At 32.9% G+C, this 25,696-nt stretch overlaps 1 protein-coding gene across 1 annotated transcript in view; it reads right to left on the bottom strand.

Moving 5' to 3' along the window:
- The window catches only part of LOC134715670 (uncharacterized), a 67,760-nt gene that overhangs the window by 10,478 nt on the left and 31,586 nt on the right, over window positions 1-25,696 (bottom strand). The window contains exons 5-10 of the mRNA XM_063578006.1: window positions 25,259-25,314; window positions 22,497-22,724; window positions 7,493-7,714; window positions 5,615-5,648; window positions 4,397-4,536; window positions 2,345-2,390 (exon numbers count right to left, since the gene is read on the bottom strand). Coding sequence (XP_063434076.1) covers window positions 2,345-2,390; window positions 4,397-4,536; window positions 5,615-5,648; window positions 7,493-7,714; window positions 22,497-22,724; window positions 25,259-25,314 — 726 coding nt within the window. The remainder of the gene's footprint in view (window positions 1-2,344; window positions 2,391-4,396; window positions 4,537-5,614; window positions 5,649-7,492; window positions 7,715-22,496; window positions 22,725-25,258; window positions 25,315-25,696) is intronic.

The following is a 25,696-nucleotide window of genomic DNA, read 5'->3' on the forward strand; positions in this document are numbered from 1 at the left end:
CAGATAAATAAAATCGAAATGCAATACATCTTTTTGAAAATTTTAATTTAACTGGATTCTGCATGACTATGTTTTGCCCCTTCAAGAGATGATAAAGTATAGCAAAAAGATCCTAATGAACATTGAATTGAGGTTTCCCGATCTGCTAAGGCACCAACCGTAGTTATACTATCTGGGGACCGTCATTCAACTTTGGATCATCATAATGGAGGTATTGCTTAATGTCGACGGATAATCAAAGTCTTTGGAAAATTGAGTGGCGACTTGGATTTAATTTCACAAGCAAATATGTTGTTTTTTATTAAAAGGGACAAAGGATACCAGAGGGACAGTCAAACTCAGAGATCGAATATAAACTGAAAACACCATGGCTAAAAAAGAAAAAAACCAAACAGACAAAAAAAGTACACAAGACACAACAAAGAAAACCGAAGACTTAGAAATACGAACTCCACCAACAACTGGGAGTGATCTCAGGTGATCCGCATGTGTAAACAAATACTGCTCTTCATATTGCACCCGTATCTAATGTGCGTGCCTGATTTTTCTTTCAAGCAACCGTCGCAAGTAACAATACTACGAATGGTTTATAATTGTATGTAATTCAGAATTATTCACCAAAAATTGTAACAGTTTTCACAACCTCTATTGTAAGGCAATTGAAACAGTAGTACGACTTCTTAACCATTCGGTTCCGGTGTTTGAAAAAAATATAAGATGAATTTCAACTCGTTGTATTACATTTGCGCAAATTTTTGTATTACGTTTTCCTGCATTTATTCTTTAGTTTCAACTAGACAGTAAACGCACCATAAATGTTTTGTGGATAGTCGCTCATATGTATACCTGCAGATAAAAATTGACCACAGTGCTTGGTACCGATCATTAATGATTTGTTGGGGGTATAATTTTTTAATGTTTGATTCCAAATTTCTAGAAAAAGACATTAATTGTTTCAGATGGAAGCACAGAGATTGTTTGTTTTCATCGTATACATGCAATAACTCATGCAAGGATTAATCGGCAGTGGTGAACATACAAAGTACATTTAGGGGCAGTAGCTGTCAAATTCATGTTCACAGATTTGACATAAATTCTCATATTTGATTTATATCATACTAAAACATAAATTATATAAAATAACATAAGTCTGAAACAAACACTGCCTGTACTCGAAATTATATATACAAGCTTCCTGTGAACTTGAGTTGAGACGACACCTTACTAAATTTCAAGATGACCACCGGCGATTGCTGATTGTCATATAACTCGGTATAAATATACACAAATATTACATTGCGACCTCGTGCAATTGGAATTTTCTAGATCTGTTTGCTTTCGTGTAATAGATTAAATAAAAAGTTAATCATTGTTTTTACCATTGCAAGAAGGATATTTTCATTCTGAATCGAATCTGTCAACAAATGGTTAACACTTGTTTCACATTCGATGTTGACATTTTTTTCCTTTAAATTGTTGACCACGATTAAAATATGCGAAACAAAATTTTAGCGATTGGGTTAAATTGAAAGTAACATGAATACAGTTTCAATGCTTTCAAATTATACTTCATCATTTTACTTGTATTAGTATTTGAAGTAAACAAAATCATATTCTGATTTTTTTCCATTTCACATAGGTACTGCCCCTTTAAGGTATAATTCTTGACATTCTCGGCAATATGTCAATGACAATTTTGTATGATGGCTTTACACATGATACATTGTAAGAAGGTAGTGCCTCAAGATTTTGATTATTTTTTCAAAAGGCAGGTATTTGAACTTAAATATTTTTTTTAGTTGCATAATGAGGTCAGAGAGAACAATAATGCCAATGTCCTAATACACTATTTACATATGTAATATAAAAAATAAGGACTTTCACTCAGTCAATACAGTATATAAGGACCTGTTATATCACATTGACACCCGAACTTCATTCTCGGTCAATTAAATCTGCACAGGTTCATATATAACGTATTGATGTCTTAAAAATTCCTTAATTGATAAATATTCCGAACAGATTTACAGTTTCAAAAGTAAGGATTGTAAACTATATCAATTAACTATAAACAAATGTTTTGGTAAGACAAGAACTGCATAAGAAACTGATCAAAACAAGAAAACAGCGTTATCTATCAAAACAATTTCAATAATAATTATTTTAATAGCTATGGTCTGACCGATATCTGACTGCTCATCTATAAAATGCTCGACGATACACAGAAACAAAAGCAAGCACAAAAAAGTCGTTAACTTCTCAAACGGGCAATAAAATGCAGATGTCGAAACAATTATAAACCCAGTTGTATGCTTTATATTTTCATAATGCAACATGTACTTACCAACATTTTGATTTTGCCAATTCGTTTGTTCCTCCTCTTTGTATGCCTAAAACAAAGTAATTGAATCATTTGATAGATTTATTACGATATTGCTATGACAAAGTGAAATGTCATCCACTGCTCTGTACGGTAGATTGAGTCACAGTGTAAGGATCCACTTTAATAGACCGTAACCGAAAAATAACGATCAAGACCAAAAATAAGAGTATATAATGGTCACCTACAAATGGTGAAAAATGCCTCAGATATATAAAAGCTTTCTGTCAGACTGTCTCAGAGTAGTCGCATTCGAAATGTAACATTGTGTTACAAAAATTGTAATTTAAAGTCATAAGAAATTCAAATAACATAAAATAATGCTGAGTTTTTTATAACTCAATGAATAGTTTTCTTTATAAAACTTATCAACATATACTTGTTTCTGAAGAAAATTCTTTAATTTGTTCATATTTAGAAGAAGTTTACTTTATTTTATTCCTGGAAGCAATTCCCCGACATATTTTCCGTATGCAAAGTGACCTCAGTGTGACCAATCTCGTAAAAACCCGGTGATCGCAATACGCATGGAGGTCCTCAACATAAACTATTATCTGATTGTACATGTTAAACGGCTGATCAATATCCATACTTGTTTGTTGATTGTTGGCAATCGTTAATCTTCGGCTTCAAAACACGAAATTATATTACCTGCCATATGACCGATAAAAAATTGACGTTTAAAATGATAAAATCGTGCACAGATGATGTTTTTGATGTTTGTATGCATTGGTTCAAGAATTGGAATAACATTATTTGTCATTATGACTTTAAGGTCAACAGCTCCAATACGGAGTCGATTTACAATTTCTGAGTACGTCATTGTTGTCTTATTGAAGTTTAGTATGTATTTTGCTGATAAACTTTGCTCGTTTCTGTATCCAAATCCGCACACTTCGTTATATGAAAAAATAGTAGTTTATCGATGCTCAAATCTTATAATTGATTTTGACGACAATTAAGAGAATCGCATGAAATCCGACAGGAACTATACTGATGCATCAACAGGGTACGCGTCTCCTTCTTTCACTCATAACACGCATTAGATAAGTCATGGCAATGATTTTGAATATTTCTCAAGAATATTATGCACAATACGCACGTTTAATGTGCCATTAGCGTAGCTGTTTTTTTTCATGTAGTAATCCTTTGGTTTTATAACTATCCTGATATTTCTTGAAATATTTGTTGGAATTGATTGAAACATATGTCGATTTGACAGTCGGAAATCTAGTTTTACTGGCAACGAGTGCTATAACAGTAAAACGTATGTGTGCCACTGCCAAACGAATAAAAAATATTGTTCTCAGATTCTGTTTCAGAGTCGTTTTGTTGTTGAGATGTACATGTACCTGGCCACGTCAACTCTGTGTTTTTGTTAGATGTACTTCTGAATACAGAACTAATGAATCTGGTGTTTGGCAGAACATGTCTTTTGCGATTTCTATTCTGAATATCATTACATCTTCATAAAATGACAGCAGCTGTGTAACTTATTGGTTTATTGTAAAACGATGTTACAAAATTATAAATTGTTATATGATTATAAATCATTTTGTATATTTACAATTAGTATTAATACGTAGCTGTTCTCATTTTTATATTTCTATATGCTATTTTAAACTAACTGCAAGCATTTTACAGATTTTTCGTTTAAAGAGCTGAAGTGTTTTTTTTTTATATTTTACAAAAATAACCAGTTCCCATAACTTTATCCGGCTTCACATCTTCCTATATCTAATTACCCACGACAAACCAGGCTTTTAAATGTAGAGCGGTATGACGGGGTTTGGCAATCAAGGCAGAATGAACTAAACCGTATCCATGCATTATTTCGAGATTTATTCACCCAATCCCCTTATAATATTCTCCTGAAAAATTGATGTCAGATTTTTTTTTAAATATACAACCATGTTAACGCTAATTAAAATGAAAATAAAATTAGACAAATAATAATTCCTTCACTTAACTTAACCTAAAGTCAACATTTTGAAAATATAGAAAATATAAAATCACCTTCATCATAGTGTTAGCCTTCAAGTTTTCCTCAAACCAAGTGAATATGTGATTGACTGTAGCTTCATTCTCTCCTATTATAATAACTTTAACAGTGTGAGGATTCGGGCATTTTTCTTTCTTTTCTACTTTGACATATCCTATAACAAACAAAGATAAACACTATAAATTGTCCACATATGTATAGTATTAACAACACCACCTATAACAGTTGTATAAGTAACATGATTCTATTGCAGCATGTCATTGAACTGTCATTTAATTTAAGTAAGCCAATAGTTATCAAAGGTACCAGGATTATAACTTTGTACTCTATTTGGTCTTTTAATTTTTTTTTGAATCGAGCGTCACTGATGAATCTTTTGTAGACGAAACGCGCGTCTGGCATAAATATAGAATTTTAATCCTGGTTTATATGATGAGTTTATTCACTGATAAGTAGAGTAAACTGAAATATTTAGAAAAAAAGGAGTCTTAACTATTGATTTGCTTTTAAATGATGTTTTTATACATTGTGATCATACTGATCATTCAATACTTCATCCACGTTCGCGTGATCGACAATGTATTACATGACGCATCTAAAATTACCTTTAAGTCGACAACTAGATTCGAGTACGAGGAACTTTGATTTCCCTTGGTTGAAACGCTAAAATCGATAGAGTAGACATTACATAGACATTGTCTATCCTGTAACCCTGTGAATATGATGAATATGTTCAACTATGCTAGCGTACTCTTATACGAATTGTCATCTGATGAGAATCGTATGACAGTTGTTATCCATTAATTTGATGTGTTTTATCATGTGATTTTGCCATTAAGGACTTTCCGTTTTGAAATTTCCTCGGAGTTCAGTTTTTTGGTGATTTTACTTTTTATAGAGTCTGTACTTATCATGAGCATCAACGCGGAAGTCACATGCGTGAGCAGTATAAACAATCCATCAAGAGCATCTGAGAGTTCGGATGATTGGGTTCATGTTTATAATTCTTTATTTTTTTTTGTCGAGATTTTGCATGATCTTGTCTGTGTACTTGTCTTTCTTTGGTTTTAGTTTGCCATGCAGTTAATACAAATTAGCTTGAAACATAAAAGAAATTAGGTTATACATTCGAACTTTCTTATTCTCTTGGTCAATAATAGGTCAGAGAACATAGACTTGAAGAAGACTACTCAGTTATTTCAAACTTGTTTTCCCATTTAAATTTCTTTTACCTGATTTGCGTTTGTCTTCTGCAGTTCGGAAAGCCTGTAAATTAAACAAATTATAAAACTTGTACCGGTACCAATAGTTATCAAAGATACCAGGCTTAATTATAATATTATACGCCAGACGTGCGTTTCGTCTACATACGACCCATCAGAATCATAGTTAGAAAGCCAAACAAGTACTTATTTGAATAGCATTGAGGACCGAAAATTCAAAAAAGTTGTGCCATATACGGCTATTGTTATCTTTTCCTGGGATAAGAAAATCCTTAGTTTTTCGAAAAATTCAAAGTATTGTAAACAGAAAATTTATAAAAAAATTACCATATATTTAATATTCATGTCACCACCAAAGTGCTGACTACTGAGCTGGTGATACCCTCCGGGAACGAAACGTCCACCAGCAGTGGCATCGACCCAGTGGTGTAAATAGTTATCAAAAGGTACCAGGCTTACAATTAAAAACACCACACACGCGTTTCGTCTGCATAAGACTTATCAGTGACGCCCAGATCAGAAAAGTTAGAAAGCCAAACAGGAATATGACAGTTTTTTTACAGTTAGATGTGTTTAATTTTTAGATTTAGCCATTTGATAAGGGACTTTTCTGGTGTGAATTTTCCTCGGGGTTTTGGTGTGGTTTTTTCTTTACTAAATATTTATTTAAGTGAATTTTGCAAAATGACAATCTACTATTTAAATTTTAAAGCAGTAGTATTAGCTAGAAAAAAATAATAAACAAGGCTAAAAAAGAGAGGTCAACTTCCCCTGAACTAACAGGTTTAAAAAAAACTCAGTGGAATTCAAATATTTAAACGCTTGTAAAATAATTATACTGGAAAATAATCAAGAATTTCACAATTGCCTCTAAGAAGTAGAAATAAAGCAAAAAAAAAAATAACCGAGGGATATGCATTGCAGCTGAAAACAGCATTGTAGTTACTGAAAACATTATAACATTTAAAATGCTTAAATGATATAATGCCCTTTCTAAATAATGACTAATATGTTCCAATCGCCGTATCAACAATCCCGCCCCTTTCCACGAATATGACACCCAGAATAAGACTTATCCATGTTGTGTACATGGATGAGCAACACAGCGCGTGCCACATGTGATGCATGACCTGCTTACTCTTCTGGAGTCCCCCCGGTTTTTCGGTAAAATATTTTTAGAAGTTATTCAATATAGTAATGTGTGTAGGTAAATAGAGATCCGAAAACGTATCGAAGAGATCAAAATGCCTCAAAGCAAGTTGTCCAAGTAGTACTTCATTAACTGAAAAGAAAAAGTCTGAAATTGAAAGAAAGACTGAAAATAAATTTATTAAATACTATTTAGTCACTTACAAGTAAGAGGTTAAGCTAGCTCCAAAACTAGGTTTAATACACAATTTTCTACTCAAGAAAATGTCTGAACCACGTCAAGAATATGACAGTTGTTTTTCATTCATTTGATGTGTATGTGCCTCTGATTTTGTGATTTTGATAAGGGACTTTCCGTTTTTAATTTTCCTCAGAATTTTCGTTACTTTACTATTAATAACATTTCAAATAAGAATTGCCGTTTTAGATAAAAAATTAATAAAGCTAGAAAGTTGTTTTGCTATAATATAACCATACATGGTAATGGTCTAAAAATCACTCAAGACTATCAAAATCAAGATTGAGTTATAAAACGTTCACTGTACATGATGCAAATAAGTAGTGCTATTTTTTAGAAAATAATCCAGAAAAGCAGCTTCAAAACAATTGAGTCTAATTTCAGGATATTCCAGTGGAGACATAATAAACATTCACGCCGGAAAAGATAAAAAAAGATCTGAAATATTTATTTCACAAAACAGTTTACACAATTTTGTAATTGTAATATATAATACTTACCTGTAATACTCGTTGGTCTTTTTCGTAAATGATAAAATCCACTTCATTTAGATCCTCTTTATCTCTTTCGATGTCATACTTTTGTACAGTTTGGAACATAATATTAGCAACTTCTTCGGGTGGATACTTTTTATTTCCGCTTCCAAGAGATGGGAAGCCTATTGATGATAACGCTCTTATATCTGCTTCACGAAGGCAACCGTAGACGAACTCAGGTAATGTCTACAACATTTCGAAATGTGTATGCTTTACATGTTAAAAGTACAATCACAAAAAAAATTAGCTCCGAGGACAATTAAAAACGGAAAGTCCATTATAAAATGGCAAAATCAAATGCTAAAACACATCATACGAATGGTTACCAACGGTCATTTTCCTGCATTGTAAGTATGCTTTACCTTATTCTTATAAGATATAAAAAAAAACTGTGGGAAAAGCGTTAACCATATAAGTGTCATTCGTCCGGGAAATCACATTACGTAACACTGTCACAATCAAGGATAAGACAAAAGCAGTAAAACTACAGATCAGACGTATATTCTTATATCTGAATTTTGCTTTTTAAGAAATACATCCCCTTTAATGAAGTCGATAAAGTGTAAAGTGTGAACTGTCACTAGTGTTCTAATTGAGATTTGTAAATGCTATATATACGATTGTACAGAGTGTTTATAAACTGATCATAGATTTTAGTCTTAGATGCATGATTTTTTTTCGTTGTTTTTAACTTTGAACTAGCTGTCAGTACAAACGAGTCTTCTCAGGTTTGTAATTAATGTCTTTTTTGTTGTTCAGATGTATAAATACACCACAAAAGATTCATCAGCACTGCTCAAATCAAAATAGTAAAAAGCCAAAGGCCAAATGAAGTTCGAAGTTTACCTCAATGCTTCTCCAAAAATACAGCTAAGATAAACTATTACTAGAGTTTTAAAATAATTCATAGCTTTTTAAACGGTTAACTTATAATCTTTTTTTTATTCTAACCGCCGATAGCTATAAAGTTGCCTATAATTGCTTATATTCACATAATTTGGTAATGTCTACTTTGCAATCATAAAGCATCTCCTTATTTCTAAATATCAATGATAATTCATGTAAAAACAGTGTCAACAAAGAAGTGCTGACAACTGTGTTGGTAAAAACTGCTACTGCTAAATAATAGGAAGTTAGAAATAGGAACTCTTAGATTGTTACTTTTGTCAATTAGTGTCAATATGATTTTTTCTAAAGGAATATATTTTTTATATATTCCGCTTCCCGCATCCAGAAATGTAATCGTGTCTTCTTCCGCGACGTTTTTTTTTCGTAAAAAGGTAAAGAGCGATCCCAAGATTATATCATTAGGTTTCTTCCCCCTTAAATATATTCTCCAGCAAAATCATGCAGAATTTCGTTGTTAGAAAAAAGTATGCAGAATGAGGAGTAGTGCCTTCCACTGCAATATGTTTTGCCAGCGGAACAAAACTATCCATAACCGCTGCATGTACATTCATCCGTCATGAGACAGGAGCCTACCCATTGTTCAGTAGTTATTGTGTTTCACATGTCTCTGTTTGTATATAGATTAAATCTTGGTTTTCATGTTTGAATTGTTTAACCCTAGTCATTTTGGAGTCCTTTGCATTGCTTTTGGTCAAAGCCCTGTGTTGAAAGCCGAATTTTAATTGCATTAGCAGCTTCAAAACAACCCTTCAAATGAATATTGCCTTAAATGAGGGACTGTCCCTCAGGCTAAGGGTAATTTTACTGTTGAAGAAAAGAAAAAAAAGTAAAAAGGAAAGCCGAGATTTTTTAACTTCAAGAGGGAAAAAATCAACATTTTTTAAAACAATTTTTCTGAAAGAGGGGTCCACTTTCTTTTAAAAATAACGAAGATAATTATATTAAAGTCAACAGGTCAAGGAAAATTCTTGGACATGTATTGACAATTTAATAGCAGATATATTTATAGTTCTTGGAGAAATATGGTTCTTCAAATAATATGAATAGGTGCCCTTTTGTACTAAAAAGTGTTTTTAAAAAACAATTATTTTATGTTACTTGAAATATACCCCTTTATCACATTGAGGAATTGTTCCCAATCTGATAATGACTCGGATGGAAAATTGTCTCAATGGCACTCATACCACATTGTCTTTATATATGTTAGCGGCAATAAGTGAAATTAGGCATTTAGCTTAATAGTCCGGCCGTTTGGTGCAGGTATATAGCAGAATTGCTCACTTGATGAGGAAAGCATGAAACTTTGCATAGTAGTTCTTGGTTATATATCCTTTGACTTCAGCTATAGACCCACTCTGAAAATCCAATATGGCTGCCAATTTTAAAGATGGCGGAAAAACGGTTTAAAATTCAAGATTGTCCTAAAGGTATTCTATATAATTTCGGAAATTAATGTAATGATTCTTTAAAAATGAACTTCATGTTCTTGAATTTGTTATCAACTAATTTTAAAGTATCAAACAAATAATTTGGGTATTCTATAAAACATAAGTTGCAAATATGGCTGCATATACAAAAACAAATTGTGAAATTCAAAATGTTTATAAATATGTTACATGTTATTGTACTTGTTCTTTAAACGCTTTCAGTTTTAATGTTTGGAATGAAATAGGTAGAAACGAGTTGATTGACGTTAATATAGGTCGGTTAAATGTAGTAAACTTTAAGCCAGTGCCGAGGGCACCTTGTCTCGTGTCTTCAATGCCACGTCTTACGTCACTGATGGCATTTTCATCTGCCGTACCCTATACATAGTCAAATTATTCTATCCTAATCAATAGGTGTACCTTTCTTCAGGCGGATTAGACGATTGCCATCATTTAAAATGGTAAAGGGGCAACTATTTCCATTTTCAACTACCTGTGTAACCAATTTGCAATTATTCAGTGAGCATGGTCATAAAATGCACTCCTGGTCAGCACTTTTATTAGTTTTCTTGGTAACAGTCATGTTTGAATTTGGCGGAACTGTGCAGGTTCGTTTTATGCAAAATAGCTGAGTTAAAAACTCGTGTCCATTATTAACAAATGGTGCAGTTATCCTTTTATTGTTGATGGTAATTGTGGGAGTACTCAGGTGTATCACTGCGATCAGTGTGTCCAAAATAACTAGCCTAAGTATAACATCGTCTATCAATAGCTCTTTGCACACATCCCATTATATGTGTACTCTATTAATGTCGAGAGTCCTTCCTTATAATCTCCCCAATAACAAGCTGTTAACCCAAACCACGTAGCGTGACGTTCTTCAAATCTCCTTTTTCTGCCGGAATTAATTTTTCATTTTCTAATGTTATCATTGCAACAGTGTCCACAATCATGCTCACATTCTGGTCATGTAAAGTACCTCGTACTACAAAGCTCTTTCAAATGGTTCGCCTGATGACAATATTGGACGAGGCAATGGGTCTCTGTTCGATGTTGTGATGAGGTGATGTTTTATGGCCAATAAACTTTGGAATCTGAGTTGTCCTACTGGCCCGACCCTTTACTCCATTGTTGGGTTTACACTTTGATTTGCTTCGTATCCTGGTGAAGGTTACCGTTGTCTGAAGTATTCGGGATTTCCAGAGTTTGTCCGAGGAGATGCTTACCGTTGTCTTTAGGGACTATATGATCTCTAGCTTAGTGGGGGTGTTGCTGATCGATAGGCATTTAGCTTGAGTGTACTTCTATCTGCCGACTTACCGCGATTGTATTGCTCAAGAGATCTTCCACGTGTATATTGATCAGGTGATCTTACAATGAACTGGTGATCTTCCATGACTTTTTGATCAGAAGAACCGAGATTATATTGATCGGCCAATTCAAAGTTATGCTGATTAGTTGAAAGCATAACATCAGCTAGTTTTGTGACAATTTGTGTGAGGTTATGCAACTCATAATCCACAAGACTGCTCATGTTTTCTTTATCGGTCGGTGATACTGCGCCATCAGCAAAGTAGACTTGTCGATGGTCATTTTTTGCACCTTTTTTATCCATATATCGCCATCTGCTTTGCTTTTAAAGGTTTTCAATTGTTTAAACGCCTTGTTGAATGTTTCTGGGTTCCTCTCTATTACATGCCTTGAAGAATCTTTGTCTTTACATCCTCGACGGAATGTTTTGGTTCCAATCTGGTTTGATCGGCTTTCTTGCTGAAGCGCTTTTCCAAATGAATCATTTTTTTAAGGCCTTGAAATCATCATCTGTGTTTACCTTGCGAGTGTACTCAAGGCCAACATCTGCCTTGGCAATCTTGTCCTACACACATCTTTCCTGATTTCCCAATGTCATCTACCGGCAGTTCGTTCAAATTAGTAAATGAACGCCTCCCAAGTGATGGATCCTCTTTAATTGAGTTTTTCAATTTTTGGCAGCTGTGGGTTCCTTGCACAAAGATTTTCTTGCCATCGGGTATATTCTCTCTCCAGTGAGGAGTCGGAAGAGGAGGTGATGTCAATTTTGTTTTTGTTTCCTCTGTCCTTTCATGGACTGGTCAATGGAGTCAGCTTGCTGTTATGGGAAGCATGTTAGAGCTCCAGAAGCGGACATAATTGAAGTCATAAATGTGGGATTTGTCATGGACTGGACGGGGATGAAACCGTAATAAGGCAATGCATTCAGCATTGGAGAAAATTGATAGAATCCACTTGCAGCCAATTGTTTCTGTAATGGTGTGCTGATCTGAACCAAATATTATTGACTCATAGTAGATGATAAGTGTGTGTAAGAAGACACATAAGCTTTTTGCTGGTGTCCTTGATTAGTACTAAAGGTTTATAGTATGTTCGTAAATGGAGATTGTTGTTGAATAATTTGAACTGTCTCATGCAGGGCCAAGGGCCCTGACATAGCATTTTGGACTTAAGGTGAAGACACCTTCAACAGAGTTGGCGCGGTTGATGGTTCGTGCAAACTACAATTGGGGAAAGACCCACAGCATGGATTTTGTTGAGTACTTTTGGTAAACATGCGTTGTACTGGCTAAGGTCAAATTTTGGCTTAGATGATTTGTCCATTGCAGAAATATTAACTTCTTTATTTCGATTGTCCACTGATTCATTTACAACAGATGCCAGTTGTTGGAAGGTATCCTGCTGTTCAAATGCACTTTTGTCTCCTTCTTCACTTGTTGTCAGCTTGTCCATTCGTCTCACCACAACATTGAATATCTTATTGGGGTGACCATCAATTCCGCCAAGCAATTATTACTAGCCTTGTGGTCTATCCTGTCTTCAGACTGCTGAAGCTGCTGAGATATTGCTTTCATCTGTTTGTTATTAATATTCATTGCCTCTTTCTGTTCAGCTTGAAACGTAATGAGAACAACACATAGTTTACATATTCGCGCTTCGCTCTGTTTTATATTGCGGTAAATCTCAGCTGTTCTTTGAGCATTTGATTTTCTATCTGCTAAATATTCTTAGTACAATTGTTAAACAGTCATTTCTAAGCTGTCCTTTGTTAAAGCGTCTTTATCTATGGGTTTCTCCATATCCCCAGGTGATTTAGTTTCTGCCATTTCAATGTTTTTGTCCTTGTTGTCCTCATTTTCTCCCGTTTCACCGATATGTGTTTAACTGATTCTCAATTCACAGTTTAATGTCTCAAATTGCAAAATATTGTGACCCAAGAGATAAGAAAGGCACTAAGTAATATCTTAAGGGAAGATAAATCCCAAATTACAGCTTATAAGTGTGACCCAAGACAACAAATATTGCAGCTTTTAATGAAAGCTACTACTGAAGCTTTTTACGAAAACTACTCCTTTGTGTATGAAATGACAAGAAAGGCAAAATCAAAAAGGACAGAACTAGGACAGATAGCAAATGACACTATAAATCAATAAAATGCTTATTTATGTCAATTCTAAATAAAGAATATTTGCTAATATTTAAAGGCGGCCATTTGGAAAATAGCCGCCATTTTGTATTTCAAATATAGATCAAAACAAAATTTTGCTAAGTACACCAAGTCATTCAAATGTGTTGATTTTTGTGCACCCAACATCAAATCCACTGTGGTATGTGCAATACTGAAAAATATTTTAGAACGCATGGCAGCGATCTTGAAATAACCCGCCATATTGAATTTTGAAAGTGGGTCCGTAGCTAATTTTGCTCAGTACACAAAAATGTACTATCATGCAAAAATTGGTGCTTTCCTCATTATTTGAGCAATTTTTTCACCGATCAGCCGGACTAAAAATCCTGTGCATTAAGCTAACGCCTAGGCAGTAAGTCTATTGCCTAAAAGATGTTAGGCATAAGCCTAAAATCCTGAAAAATGTGTGCAGGCATTAAGCTTAATGCCTAAAATATAAATGCGAGTAAATGAAAGACATTTATTTATTAAAATTAATTTATTTGTTACATAATAAAAATCATGAAAACTTGGGTCTGTTTATCGAAACTATCCTTAGATCAGTCCTATAAGATATTAATATGACAGAAATTTGGATAAAGTTGAGACCGACTTACGACATGTCTCAGCATGCACATGAAAGCTATGATGTTCTAACTGCTGTCCTAAGTATTGAGGTAAAAGAAAGTTGCTAACAAAAAAATAAATAGTTTATCCAATTTAACCAACAACTATAATTCAAAATCCGATTCATTATCAGAAAATAATTATAAGCTTTAAATTCAAGGGTAATAAATAATAAATTAAATACATTTTGATATCATTATATTTGTACATTTAAACTCTTTGAAACAAAACATTATAAAAAAAAAATATACCTTTTTTTATATAAGCATGATTAGAATTGAACTAATTAATCGTAAATAGTTAAAATTAAATATTATATAATCGTGCATCTTTCATATAAATACTGAGTACTTTAAATATTTTATTTTATTTCTGCATTTTACATACGTTTGAATATGAGCAAAAGAAAAAAGAAATTACTGACGCAAAACTACAGTGCCCAGTTTCATCCTAAATATAAAACAGAAGATGTGGTATAATTGCCAATCCCACAACTGTCCACAAGAGACCGGAAATAAAATCACTTATAAAATATGTTTTTTTTTATATTAAAACGCATGAATTAATAATTTAGAAATATTAAAACTTGATAGAAATTGTGTTCAAATCATTTTGTTATTTCAAGTTGTGGAACTGTTATCATTGAAAATTTACTTATCCATTAAAAAAAGGGAAATGATGTGAGCAAAGAATCATATCTTAATTTTGTCTACTTTTGGCCAGTTCAAACCAGCTCGACTAGTGAAGTGTCCAAATTTTCAAATAAATATTATAATTATTCTATATCTTATTTTTTGTAATACCTTAAAAGCATGAAAAAAGTATGAGTTAATTCTGTTTTTTAACTTTTAAAATTACTAAATAAACTTACCTTTGAAGATCTGTCAAATGAATGCATATTTATACATGCATTATTAAAAGTATAATTAAGAAACTTCTTCAAATCAAGAATAAAGCACCAAATATGCATTAATTCCAGAATTTAATTATTGCTTAAAAATATGGTCGGCATAAGGATGAACAATCATCATCAAATTTCAGGAAATAAGCTTAATACCTGAAAATTTCAGGCAATAACTTAATGCCTAGGCGTTAGCTTACAGCCTAGGATTTAAGCTGAATGCCTAATTTCACTTATTGCCGATAACATATACAAAGTGCCAAAAAGACAAAAAACAAAAATGAGACACAGATTACCAACATAAAACCATAATAACACAAAGAACTAAAATGTACACACATCAACAAACAGCTCGAATCCCAAACAGCTGGGGGCGAACAAAGGTGTTCTGAAAGGATGATTAGTAGTTTCTATTTTTTCAAAACATCCGTTGGTTTTCTCGTTTTTATTATTTTAAATTCGAGGCATTTTTTAATTGTTATTTCGGGGCCTTTTATAGCTAAACATGCGATATGGGCTTTGCTCATTGTAGAACGCCGTGCGGTGACCTATATTTGTTAATTTCGCTGCTATTTGGTCTTTTGTGGAGAGTTGTCTCACTTGCAATCATATCCCATCTTCTTTTTATATCCACCATGCTGCTAGTTATTCATATGCGGTGTAGGAGGAAAGGCACCTATGACAATTCAATAGGGATAGTTTAAAGCAGTTGAAATAATTATTTCTTGGTGAACAGGGAAAAACACACTTTATCAGACGATAAATTACAGAAATGTAAAAATACAAGTAGTATAGAAAGTTTTATATCATTCTGTTATGATCAATATTGTCAAAACTAACAATTTTATGTATGTATATGTAAAAAAATACCAGAAGCGCTCGACTTGACTTTTCAAGCTTTGCCTCATGATTGTTCAAATTATACTTTTTTTATTAAAATTTTTAAATCGCTCGAAAAATATACAAATAATTAAATTGGCAGGGCCTCATATACGGGGCGCCGAATGGGACTCTTGTGGTTTTGTACAAAATTCAACTCTGTCATAACAAAATAATTTTTGTCTTACAAAACTATGTGATACAGACTTGTTTTATGAGAACTTCAATTTTGTGATGACAAAATTCATTTTTGTAGACAAAATTCATTTTTGTAGACAAAATTCATTTTTGTAGACAAAATTCATTTTTGTAGACAAAATTCATTTTTGTAATGACAAAAGTCAATTTTGTCAAAAACGTTTGCAAATATAAACTTATTTGCATACAAAATTGACTTTTGTTACCTGATATCGAAATTAAAACAAAAAAGTCAATTGTGTGAGACCAGATTCAATTTTGTGAGACAAAATTGACTTCTGTGAGACAAAATTGACTTTTGTGAGACGAAATTTACTTTTGTGAGACAAAATTTACTTTTGTGAGACCAAATTGACTTCTGTGAGACAAAATTTACTTTTGTGAGACAAAATTGACTTCTGTGAGACAAAATTGACTTCTGTGAATTTTCAATTTTGTCTCACAAAAGTCATTTTTGTGACGACAAAACTCAATTTTTTGACGACAAAATTGACTTTTGTGATGACAAAATTGACTTTTGTGACGACATAATTGACTTTGGTGAGACAAAAATCAATTTTGTCAATTTTGTCTCACAAAAGTCAATTTTGTCTCACAAAAGTCAATTTTGTCTCACAAAAGTCAATTTTGTCTCACAAAAGTCAATTTTGTCTCACAAAAGTCAATTTTGTGTAACAAAGTCAATTCTGTCACACAAAAGTCGATTTTGTATGCAAATTAGTTCACAGAATCCAAACTTAACTAATTTGCATACAAAATTGACTTTTGTCGCCCAATTTTCAAATTAGGTAACAAAATACAAGTCTGTGTTACAAAAATGAATTTTGTTATGACAAAAGTTACTTTTGTCCACTGAAAGATAGCTTTGTATGATTTTCCTTCTTTGAATTTAAAGGTGTTCTGTGAAACCTTTATTTCATATCAACTTATGTACTCTTCAAATATATATACAAGTCATATAATAATATGTAAAAATCTAGCTCCAAACCAAGCTAAATGCAATACTCAGTATAATCGCCATTATGCAAGAAACACGCTGAATGTTTTGGTCATGGTGACATTTTTTTATTTCTTTCTTAGCCGTCATAGATTTTACGAAAACAAATAAAAATTCAAAATAAATTATCGCTGAATAGAATTCTCGTCTTTTGTGTCCAATAGCAAGTTCGGTGTAAGTATATATTATTTATTCGTACTTCTTTTTTTCTTTTTTTTCGTAAATCAATTAAGTTAAAAACATGATGACCAAAATTTCAAAAGGGAGTTTAAAAATCATCATTTGAGGGTAATACTTCATAGTAAAGTTATGCATGTTATGTTAACAAACTGCTACATACATATTTTGGTACTAGTATACTGACCATTGTTAATAGTTTTTGTCAGATAACACAAACAGTCTTAATGAGGTCAAAATCATAATTAAGACACATGATTATATATATTGCAGTCTTGTAAGTAACTGCTACAAAGGCTTATATGCAAAACAACTTTTAAAAAAAATAATTGAAAATGCAACCTAGAATTTTTTATCATGTGCATATCATGTTTGTACGAATGTGAAATTGTGTTAATCGGAAAAGCAGTCATGCCGCAAAGCATAAAAAATTACGTAACCCTGAACTCAAAACATTTTTTTCTACTTTCTGTCTGATGTTTTTACTAGGCCGCGCACAATTTGCAGTAAACATGATATCTTTCCGCTCTCCTGGACTGATATCCACGAAAAGATTCAAGAACTTTAAAAATCTATACATATGTTTTAATTTAGCATAAACCTATAATCAAGCAGAAATGATTGAGTTGATGAAAAAATCAGAAAAAATGGACTATTTTGTTACACTCTATGTTTTGACATGCACAGCAAAATGACTGGTATCTATTTGTAAAATAGAGATATCGTATAAATCGTAGAATACTGAGTATGTCTGTCTCAGATAAATTTACTTTATCAGGACAGTTTTATATTATAAACGATAATTTACTTTTGACAAGATACTTTTGTTTTAAGCCATGTCAATCATGATGGTGTGTTGTCCAAGAAAAACAAATATCATAATATCCTAAGGGTCATAAAAGCTAACTTTTGTTAAAATTAGTTCATTGATTTCAGAGAAGAAGATTATTACAAAAACTTACACAAGACAAATTCGCTAAATGATTGCACTAGCTCACGTTCTTAAAAAATCTTTATAATAAAGATTCTGCAAGCCAGAGAAAATAACACGAAAAATAGCAAAGACATGAAATTATGTTTACCATGAGTTAGTAAAAATGAATATTTGCGTCCGTTTGGATCTTTTTATTGTAAAGGCATTTTGTAACCTAATGCAGATTGCAATTATATTCCTACACACGTAGATCAAAAACTATAACTAATCGAACAGAAACAGAATAATAACATTATTCGACTACGCAAATCGTGCTGTTATTTGAAAACGCAAATATGCTCGACTATTTCTCTTCAAATACAACATTTTCACACAAGTATGCAATACTCGATAGACGGTTGCTACTCACAAGCTATTAAGTCAAGAGTTCCAAATGTTGAAGTTGAAATTATCCTTTCGTATTTTTACAGGACGCCATCACCAGTTAGTTGACCATTATATTATGGAACATCCGTTTCACAGATGATATCGGATATGATCCTTATGTAGTAACTTCTACTCCGTTTCCTTTTAACGAATGTGACCTATATAGCTACCAAATTAGACTATTACTGGACTTGTGATAACATGAGCATCACGACGGGTGCCACATGCGGAGCAAGATCTGGCCTTTCTGGAGCACCCGAGATCACCCCCAGTTTTTGGTGGGGTTTGTATTACCAAGTCTTCTGTAAGATTTTCTATGTTATGTCTTGTGTATTATTATTTGTCTGTTTGTCTTTTCATTTTGCCATGACGTTCAGGATTTTTTCTAAACGGAACAAATTGCTAAATGTTTGCTTGACATTGAAAGATTGAAAACAGAAAGCAATTTTTCATGAATCAATCTGGAACGGATTTTGGCGTTGGTCTTCATAACGATAAACTATTAATCCGTCAGTTAGTTTTCAAAAGCGCTCTAGTTAAGGAGTTTGTGTTACACCCCAAGGGTTCCGCGATTTTCTTTGATAGAATTCAACTTCATTATCTTATTGATAAAATACAAGGTGTTAGACTGAAAAAAAGGTCCAAAAGAAGTTTAATAACGTCCCTTTCAATGGTCCTCTAATTTATTCATTACGAAGTATTTTTTATTCAAAATTTTTAATATAAAGCGATTAAAAAAAATAAAAGTATGAGTATAAACATCCAAAACAGATATTCAAAACTATCATATTAAATGTAACACTTTAGATTTTTTGTTTTAAAATTATGTTTATTTACATTACAAACAATTCGATTTTTTGGGTTAAAATTAAGGCATTTTTGAGGTTCATCATACAATTACTTGTTTTTGTGAATTAAATTTTAGAATTGATCATTATGCAATGTTTAAAGTATTTGCACCATTAATATATCGTCTAAAATATGAATTATTTAATAAAATATATGTACGTGAAAATACTTGTGAAATACCAGAAATCATCACGTTACCGTCTTCGATTCAGTATACAACATGTACAATGTATTCACACATAAACATTATCGATTTGCAACTGAAAACAAACATTAAATTGTTGATTTATGTTGTTTTTGTGAGATAATTGTTTTTTTATAAAGTGAATCATGTGAATGATTATGTGTAACGTAATTTAAAAACAAAATGCAAAAAGTAATTTTTTTGCGTTCAGAAAAGGTGCACTCTATCGAACTCAATTTAGGTGTGCTTGATATCTTTTTGTGTTAAAAGCTATGTGGTGATTGAGTTAAGACTTTAAAGTCATTCAATCGACAAACATCTAAACATCGCTTTGAACGAAAGTCAAATAGTCAGTTGTGGGATTTGGTCAGAGTTTCGACTTTCTTAGGTTTTTAGAGATACAAGAAAAATTGGCATTGCTGGTTTAAGTTTAAATAAAGATTCTGTTAAATATTGGTTGTTAAATGCACATGAAAGAGCTTCAATGTCGAGATTTGGTAGGAATTGGTTAACCCTGAAACATCTACACTAAAAGAACTCAGAAAAACTCGAATGAAGCGATATGAAACCGATGTTTTGAAATTGCTTCAGATTGTGCAAAAGCTTTCCAAATTCATTTGAAACATCTGAGCAGTTATATGTCTTGTTCTCAGGTTATGTTGCTTCTTTGGAATTATTGAGCTACCTTATAAACGCGTATGGAAAGGGAAAATATGCGTCAGAAATATTTATTTCTGAACGGCTTGTTCAAAAGTCAACCGAAATCTTCAAACAAATCAAAAGAAAATCTTACATTTGAAAAAAAAGGCAAGCAGTAAACGGATGATTAAAACAAAAATACATTGAGAGCAGATAAAACAAATTGTCGCCTGCTTGTCATAGCCAAGACAAGACAGTTGGTTATGCGAAAGGTTCTCCGGTTTGAATTAGGTCCTCTTCCATGACCTCATAAATTTGTCCTGGGAGGTCTTTTAGAAAAGGGCCATTCCTTAGGAAAGCATGTGGATATTTGATGGCATGGCAGTCATTCAATCCATAACTTGGATACCAAACACTTTTTCTGATTTGGCAATTGTTATTTCAAAACCATCCTTTTAGTTTCAAAGAGCCCCCCCCCCCCCCCGTATTGATTTTGTCACAGTATTCCACAATATTCATAACAAAATTAGAATGGCAGGTCCTTGGGAGGGCAAATCATTACGATAAGTTATATACTATCACAGTCGCCTACTTGGCAATGGAAGAAATGTTTGTCAGTTGGGAGAAACAAAGTTGCTCTTGTTGAATTCTTTGTGTCGGAATATAGAAAACAATCCGATAGATTTACACTTGAATGTATTGATTGTTTTTTCTCACATGGAAGTATATGCCATAGCGCAGAATACTCTGAGCTGATAATCAATGAGCAATGAGCTGACAAAAACAATGGTTCTTCATGCAAAAACACACAGCTGACAAAAACGTTACGACTCCATTGTTATAAAATCTTCTGACACTTATGTGAAAGTATTGGCCTGTTATTTTCACAGTTGCAAATCAATTCTAACATTGTTAGTCTGACAGGTACATCTTCCAAATGCAGATTATTAAATGTGCAATCACTGTAAGCAAAATTTGGGGAGAATGTGTGTGGAACATTGCAAGGATTTCGAGCCAATGCTTGTTGTGATTCAGTAAGTGTTTTGTTTGGTAAAGGAAAAAGTAAACCATTCGGCTTTTTGACACGTTCTGTCAAGTTTTCCGAAGAAAAACTCTATCCCGTCTCGGTAAAACTTTTGAAGAGGTAGGCGAAGAACTGTCAAAAACACTCGAGAGGTTCGTGTGTGCTTTAAATGGCTACGAGAATGATAACATCAATGAATTAAGATATAGAATTTTTGGCAATGCAAAAAACATTCATTGTCATCTACAGCCCCCAGCAAAAGATGCAATGGTAAAGCACATCAAACTAGCCAACTTTCAGTCAAAGATTTGGAAATCTGCTCTTCAAGACAACACTGTTCCATCGCCAAACAACCATGGTTGGATTGTTAAGAACAATTTGATCAGCGTCAATTGGCTAGACCAACCGCCAGCGTTAGATGCTTTATTGATACTGATAAGCTATTCATGTAAAGCTGGTTGTGCAACCAAAGGTGTTCATGTGTTCGACAAGATTTATCCTGTACAGATGGCTGCAAATGTACGAATGATTGTAGCAACAAGAATAATCAAATCGTTGATATGGCTGACGATGACGACGAAGATGATCAATATGTAGTGATGATAATTCGGTAGATGGTGTTGTCGAAAATGAAGATGATTCTATGGATTGACCTTCTTCATGACCTTAAAACGTGGTGGATCTGTTGTTAAAAGAACTTTAATATAGAACTTAAAATCTTGACAGTTCCTTCAGTTTTTTAGTACTATGTGTTTTTTTAATGACTGTGATGTACATTGCTTATGTTTGTGTTTGTCATTAATTACATGTTTTTTCCCTTTCTTACCTTTGAATTTTGTTCAACTGCCTTAAGTCACTTGATGCTCTATGTTTCAATGTAAACAATATACCTTTTTTATCAAGAAAACTAGTATGTATGCATTGTTTACTTCAAAATCATGAATTTTGGATATTACCCTGCCCCTTTTTTTATTGGTCCTATATGATTTAAAAATTAAATATAACTTAGCCTCCGTAATAATAAGATAGGATTTGTATTTAATAAGAGAAATAGTACCGAATACTTAGTTATTTTTATTTTTTTTGTTTATATGTGTTAAACAAAAAATTTTCTATACTCTTAGAAATGAGACCCCTTTTATCCCCTTTTTGGACATTTTTTCAAAAGTCTAACACTCTTAAAAAATTCCTCAGACATTACTCTTTAGATTCATACAAAAAAATGCGATACCCTGGGGTGTAACACAGAACTAAAATTTACCTTACCAGCTGATGGACTATAAATACAACACTGACCTGAACTGATATGTAATGCTTACCTGTTTTTCCCATGAATCGAGTGCACCGTGGAAAACATTTTTACATGCTAAGTTGTGTCCTTTTGAAACAACTACTTCTGTTGAAAGAACTCGTTTTTGTTTACGCTCCTGCATAATTGTTGAACATTCACTTTGGATTTCGTTACCTGCTGCGAGAAATATTGACTTGGACAATGATCCACAATTGAGTTTCAGATTTGATTGTGTACTGTTAACAATTGCATCATACTGAAAATTAATTAAATATTTTTTAAAGAAAAGTCAGTCGTCTTAAATCACTTGATTTTCACTGATTATATTCAACTTGATGCAAGCATACATACTTATCAAATACAATTTAACAAAATTTCCGTCATATTAGTAGACGATCGCGACCATATTTTTTATAAATAAAAACATTGAAACAGCACTTCCTACATACACCTTACAATATAGTTCGAAACCAATAAACAAGTAAATGGTGAGCCATGTAATTATTTAAAGTTGTGAAATCACCCACAGAAAGAAAAAACAAAAGGTAAATAGAAAAAGGTATTAAGCATGTTAACATTGACTTATTAATCTCTATACAAAAGTTAAAACATCGTACACCTGATAACTGTTTAGGAACGAGACCGTAATTGTAGTACGTTTCAAGAGGAAATGAAAATCAGTTAATTTTAACCGCGTAGTAATAATGTTACGATTAAGACTTGAATTAGCGATTAAGACTTAAATCAGTTAATCGTGTAGAAGATTGCTATAATACATATAATCTTTAAAAAACGCGATTGACATAATTGGTCGGTAGCGTTTGATTTTTCTGCAGCTACGTACGCAGTCTACAGATCAAGTTTGCTTAGAAAGTCTATAGTCCCTGGATAGCAGTAAAGAGAGCAAAAATACACCCATAGTATTGCAAACGTGTACTTGTTCTTGATAGTTTTAAACTATGATTTTTTTTCTTCGACTGTATGATCAAGCGTTCGATTTTAATTTGACTTGATTTAAAAGTAAAATTGCTTATTTTTGTTAGGTCTTCATTTCATGATTTGTTCTGCAGATGCCGTTTTCATTTTTAAGTTCCCGTTTCTTTATTGCTAGATCTCTTTATCTGACGATAATATATCTCAGTAATGTGTTTTGACTTTTATCTTGGTTACTTGGTGGGGTGCCTATCCTTTGTTATCTAACTATGTTTCCTTCATTATATTGACTGTCTACATATACTCTTGAGGAGAACCGTCTCAATTATACCACATCTTCTTGTTTATATCAACTCGTTTCGTGACATGACAAGTTCAGTTGTCATCTGTGACGCCGTCCGACATTATGTAAATAGGTAAAAGGTCCCGGCGATTATGTTGTCCTACTGCATCTAACGTATCACGCAGTTTTTGTTTTTCTTGAGTTAGTGTATCAATTTCTTGTTTGTATTGATTGATTGCAGCCTTGATAGTATTGTCAATCTCTCCATGAAGCACATCTTTCAACTGCATTGCAATATGTCTAATGTCTTGAATGTCGTGAAAGTCTGCGATATGGCCTCTAATATTGACTGATTTTTCGAGAGAGCTTAGACCAGCTGGCAAGGGAGAATGATGAATTACTGACGGTTCAATTCGAACGCGAGCGACACACATGTACATGTGTCGTTATCGATTGTGGATGACATAATTTAGATTTTGTTGTGATCTTGTTGAGGTAGTGTTGTTCTACTGCCTTTTCTTACTTGATATGAGAAATCAAAGGGTCTGCATTGACCTTATGTAAATGCACCTAATTGAAACTACTGTTGTTGTTGTTGAAACGTTAATGTGTATCTTTACACAGATGTGAGAGATATGTCAGTTGATATTCAAATCATTAAAATCGAATAATAAGACAAAACAATGTTGCAATGAGGAGATCTCTGAAATAAGTGAGACATGGAATAGCAATTACATGTCTAAAAAAGAGGGACGAAAGATACCAGAGGGACAGTCAAACTCATAAATCTAAAATAAACTGACAACGCCATGACTAAAAATGAAAAAGACAAAAAGTACACATGACCCAACACAGAAAACTAAATAATAAGCAACACGAACCCCACCAAAAACTAGGTGTGATCTCAGGTGCTCTGGAAGGGTAAGTAGATCATGCTCCACGCGTAGCACCCGTCGTGTTGCTCATGTTGAAACATTTAAATATCGAACGGGCGGCATTCATTTTATCGACAAAAAATATTATTAAAGAATACATAACATTGGCCATGGATAGCGAACGGATCGTGAAAGCCCTTGTAAAGGATCGTTTATGAAATCATAACGATAAGCCACCGGAAAGGTTAAATCTAATTTAATGAATTCTCGGACAAATATGTCAAAAAAATAAAAGTGTCTGTCAAAATAATTTACCTTTTTACGATCAGTATCTGAGAAAAATCAAGGTTTAAAAGTACATACACCATTTGTTTTTTTTACAGAACTAAAAAACGCAAATCGTCCTTCGACAAACACAATTTCAATGGTCATAAGTTCCAATACAATATTAATACATACAGCTGTCCATGTTGTTGTTTTTTTAGGGTTTTTTTTTTTTAGTAATGGACCGTGCTTCTTTCACATTGACGTATATCCCACAGTTCTTTTTAGCCATTATCATTATTTATGGTATGACTGTTCTTTGATATAAGAATGGTAATTAAGGCAGCAGCGTTTTGTTATTTGTCAGTCCTTTAAAACTTGGAATGATTATATCAATAGTAACAAAGGAATTAAAGCAGAAATAAGTTATTCTACCTTCAGTTTTGCCAATTCACCAGTTTTAACAGTAACTTGTATTCGTGGTGGACGACCTGAAAACATCATTAAAACTGTTATAAAAATCCATTAAATGACAAGAAACATTTATCGAGTCGTCAATGTCCCCACACACAAAACCATAAGTAACCGATACGTTTTTTTAGGTTCACGTGTTCATTTCAGGATTATGTAACCTCTTGTGCGTTTGGAATTTCAAAACAGAGAATCTACAGCCTAAACCGTTGTATACTTCACATTTGACAATTTTATACTTAGATTATATATGCTATCCACATACAGTGCGGGCAATGATTCCCGTCAAACAAATTGTGGATAAACAAAGTTAAAACAAGAACAAATATTAACCTATTTAAGAACACTTTCTATGTTGCGCTCGCATTAAATCAGCACGAGTTTATTTTAAAATTAAAATTG

This window comes from Mytilus trossulus, chromosome 4 (assembly GCF_036588685.1).
Source record: "Mytilus trossulus isolate FHL-02 chromosome 4, PNRI_Mtr1.1.1.hap1, whole genome shotgun sequence".
NCBI lineage: Eukaryota > Metazoa > Mollusca > Bivalvia > Mytilida > Mytilidae > Mytilus > Mytilus trossulus.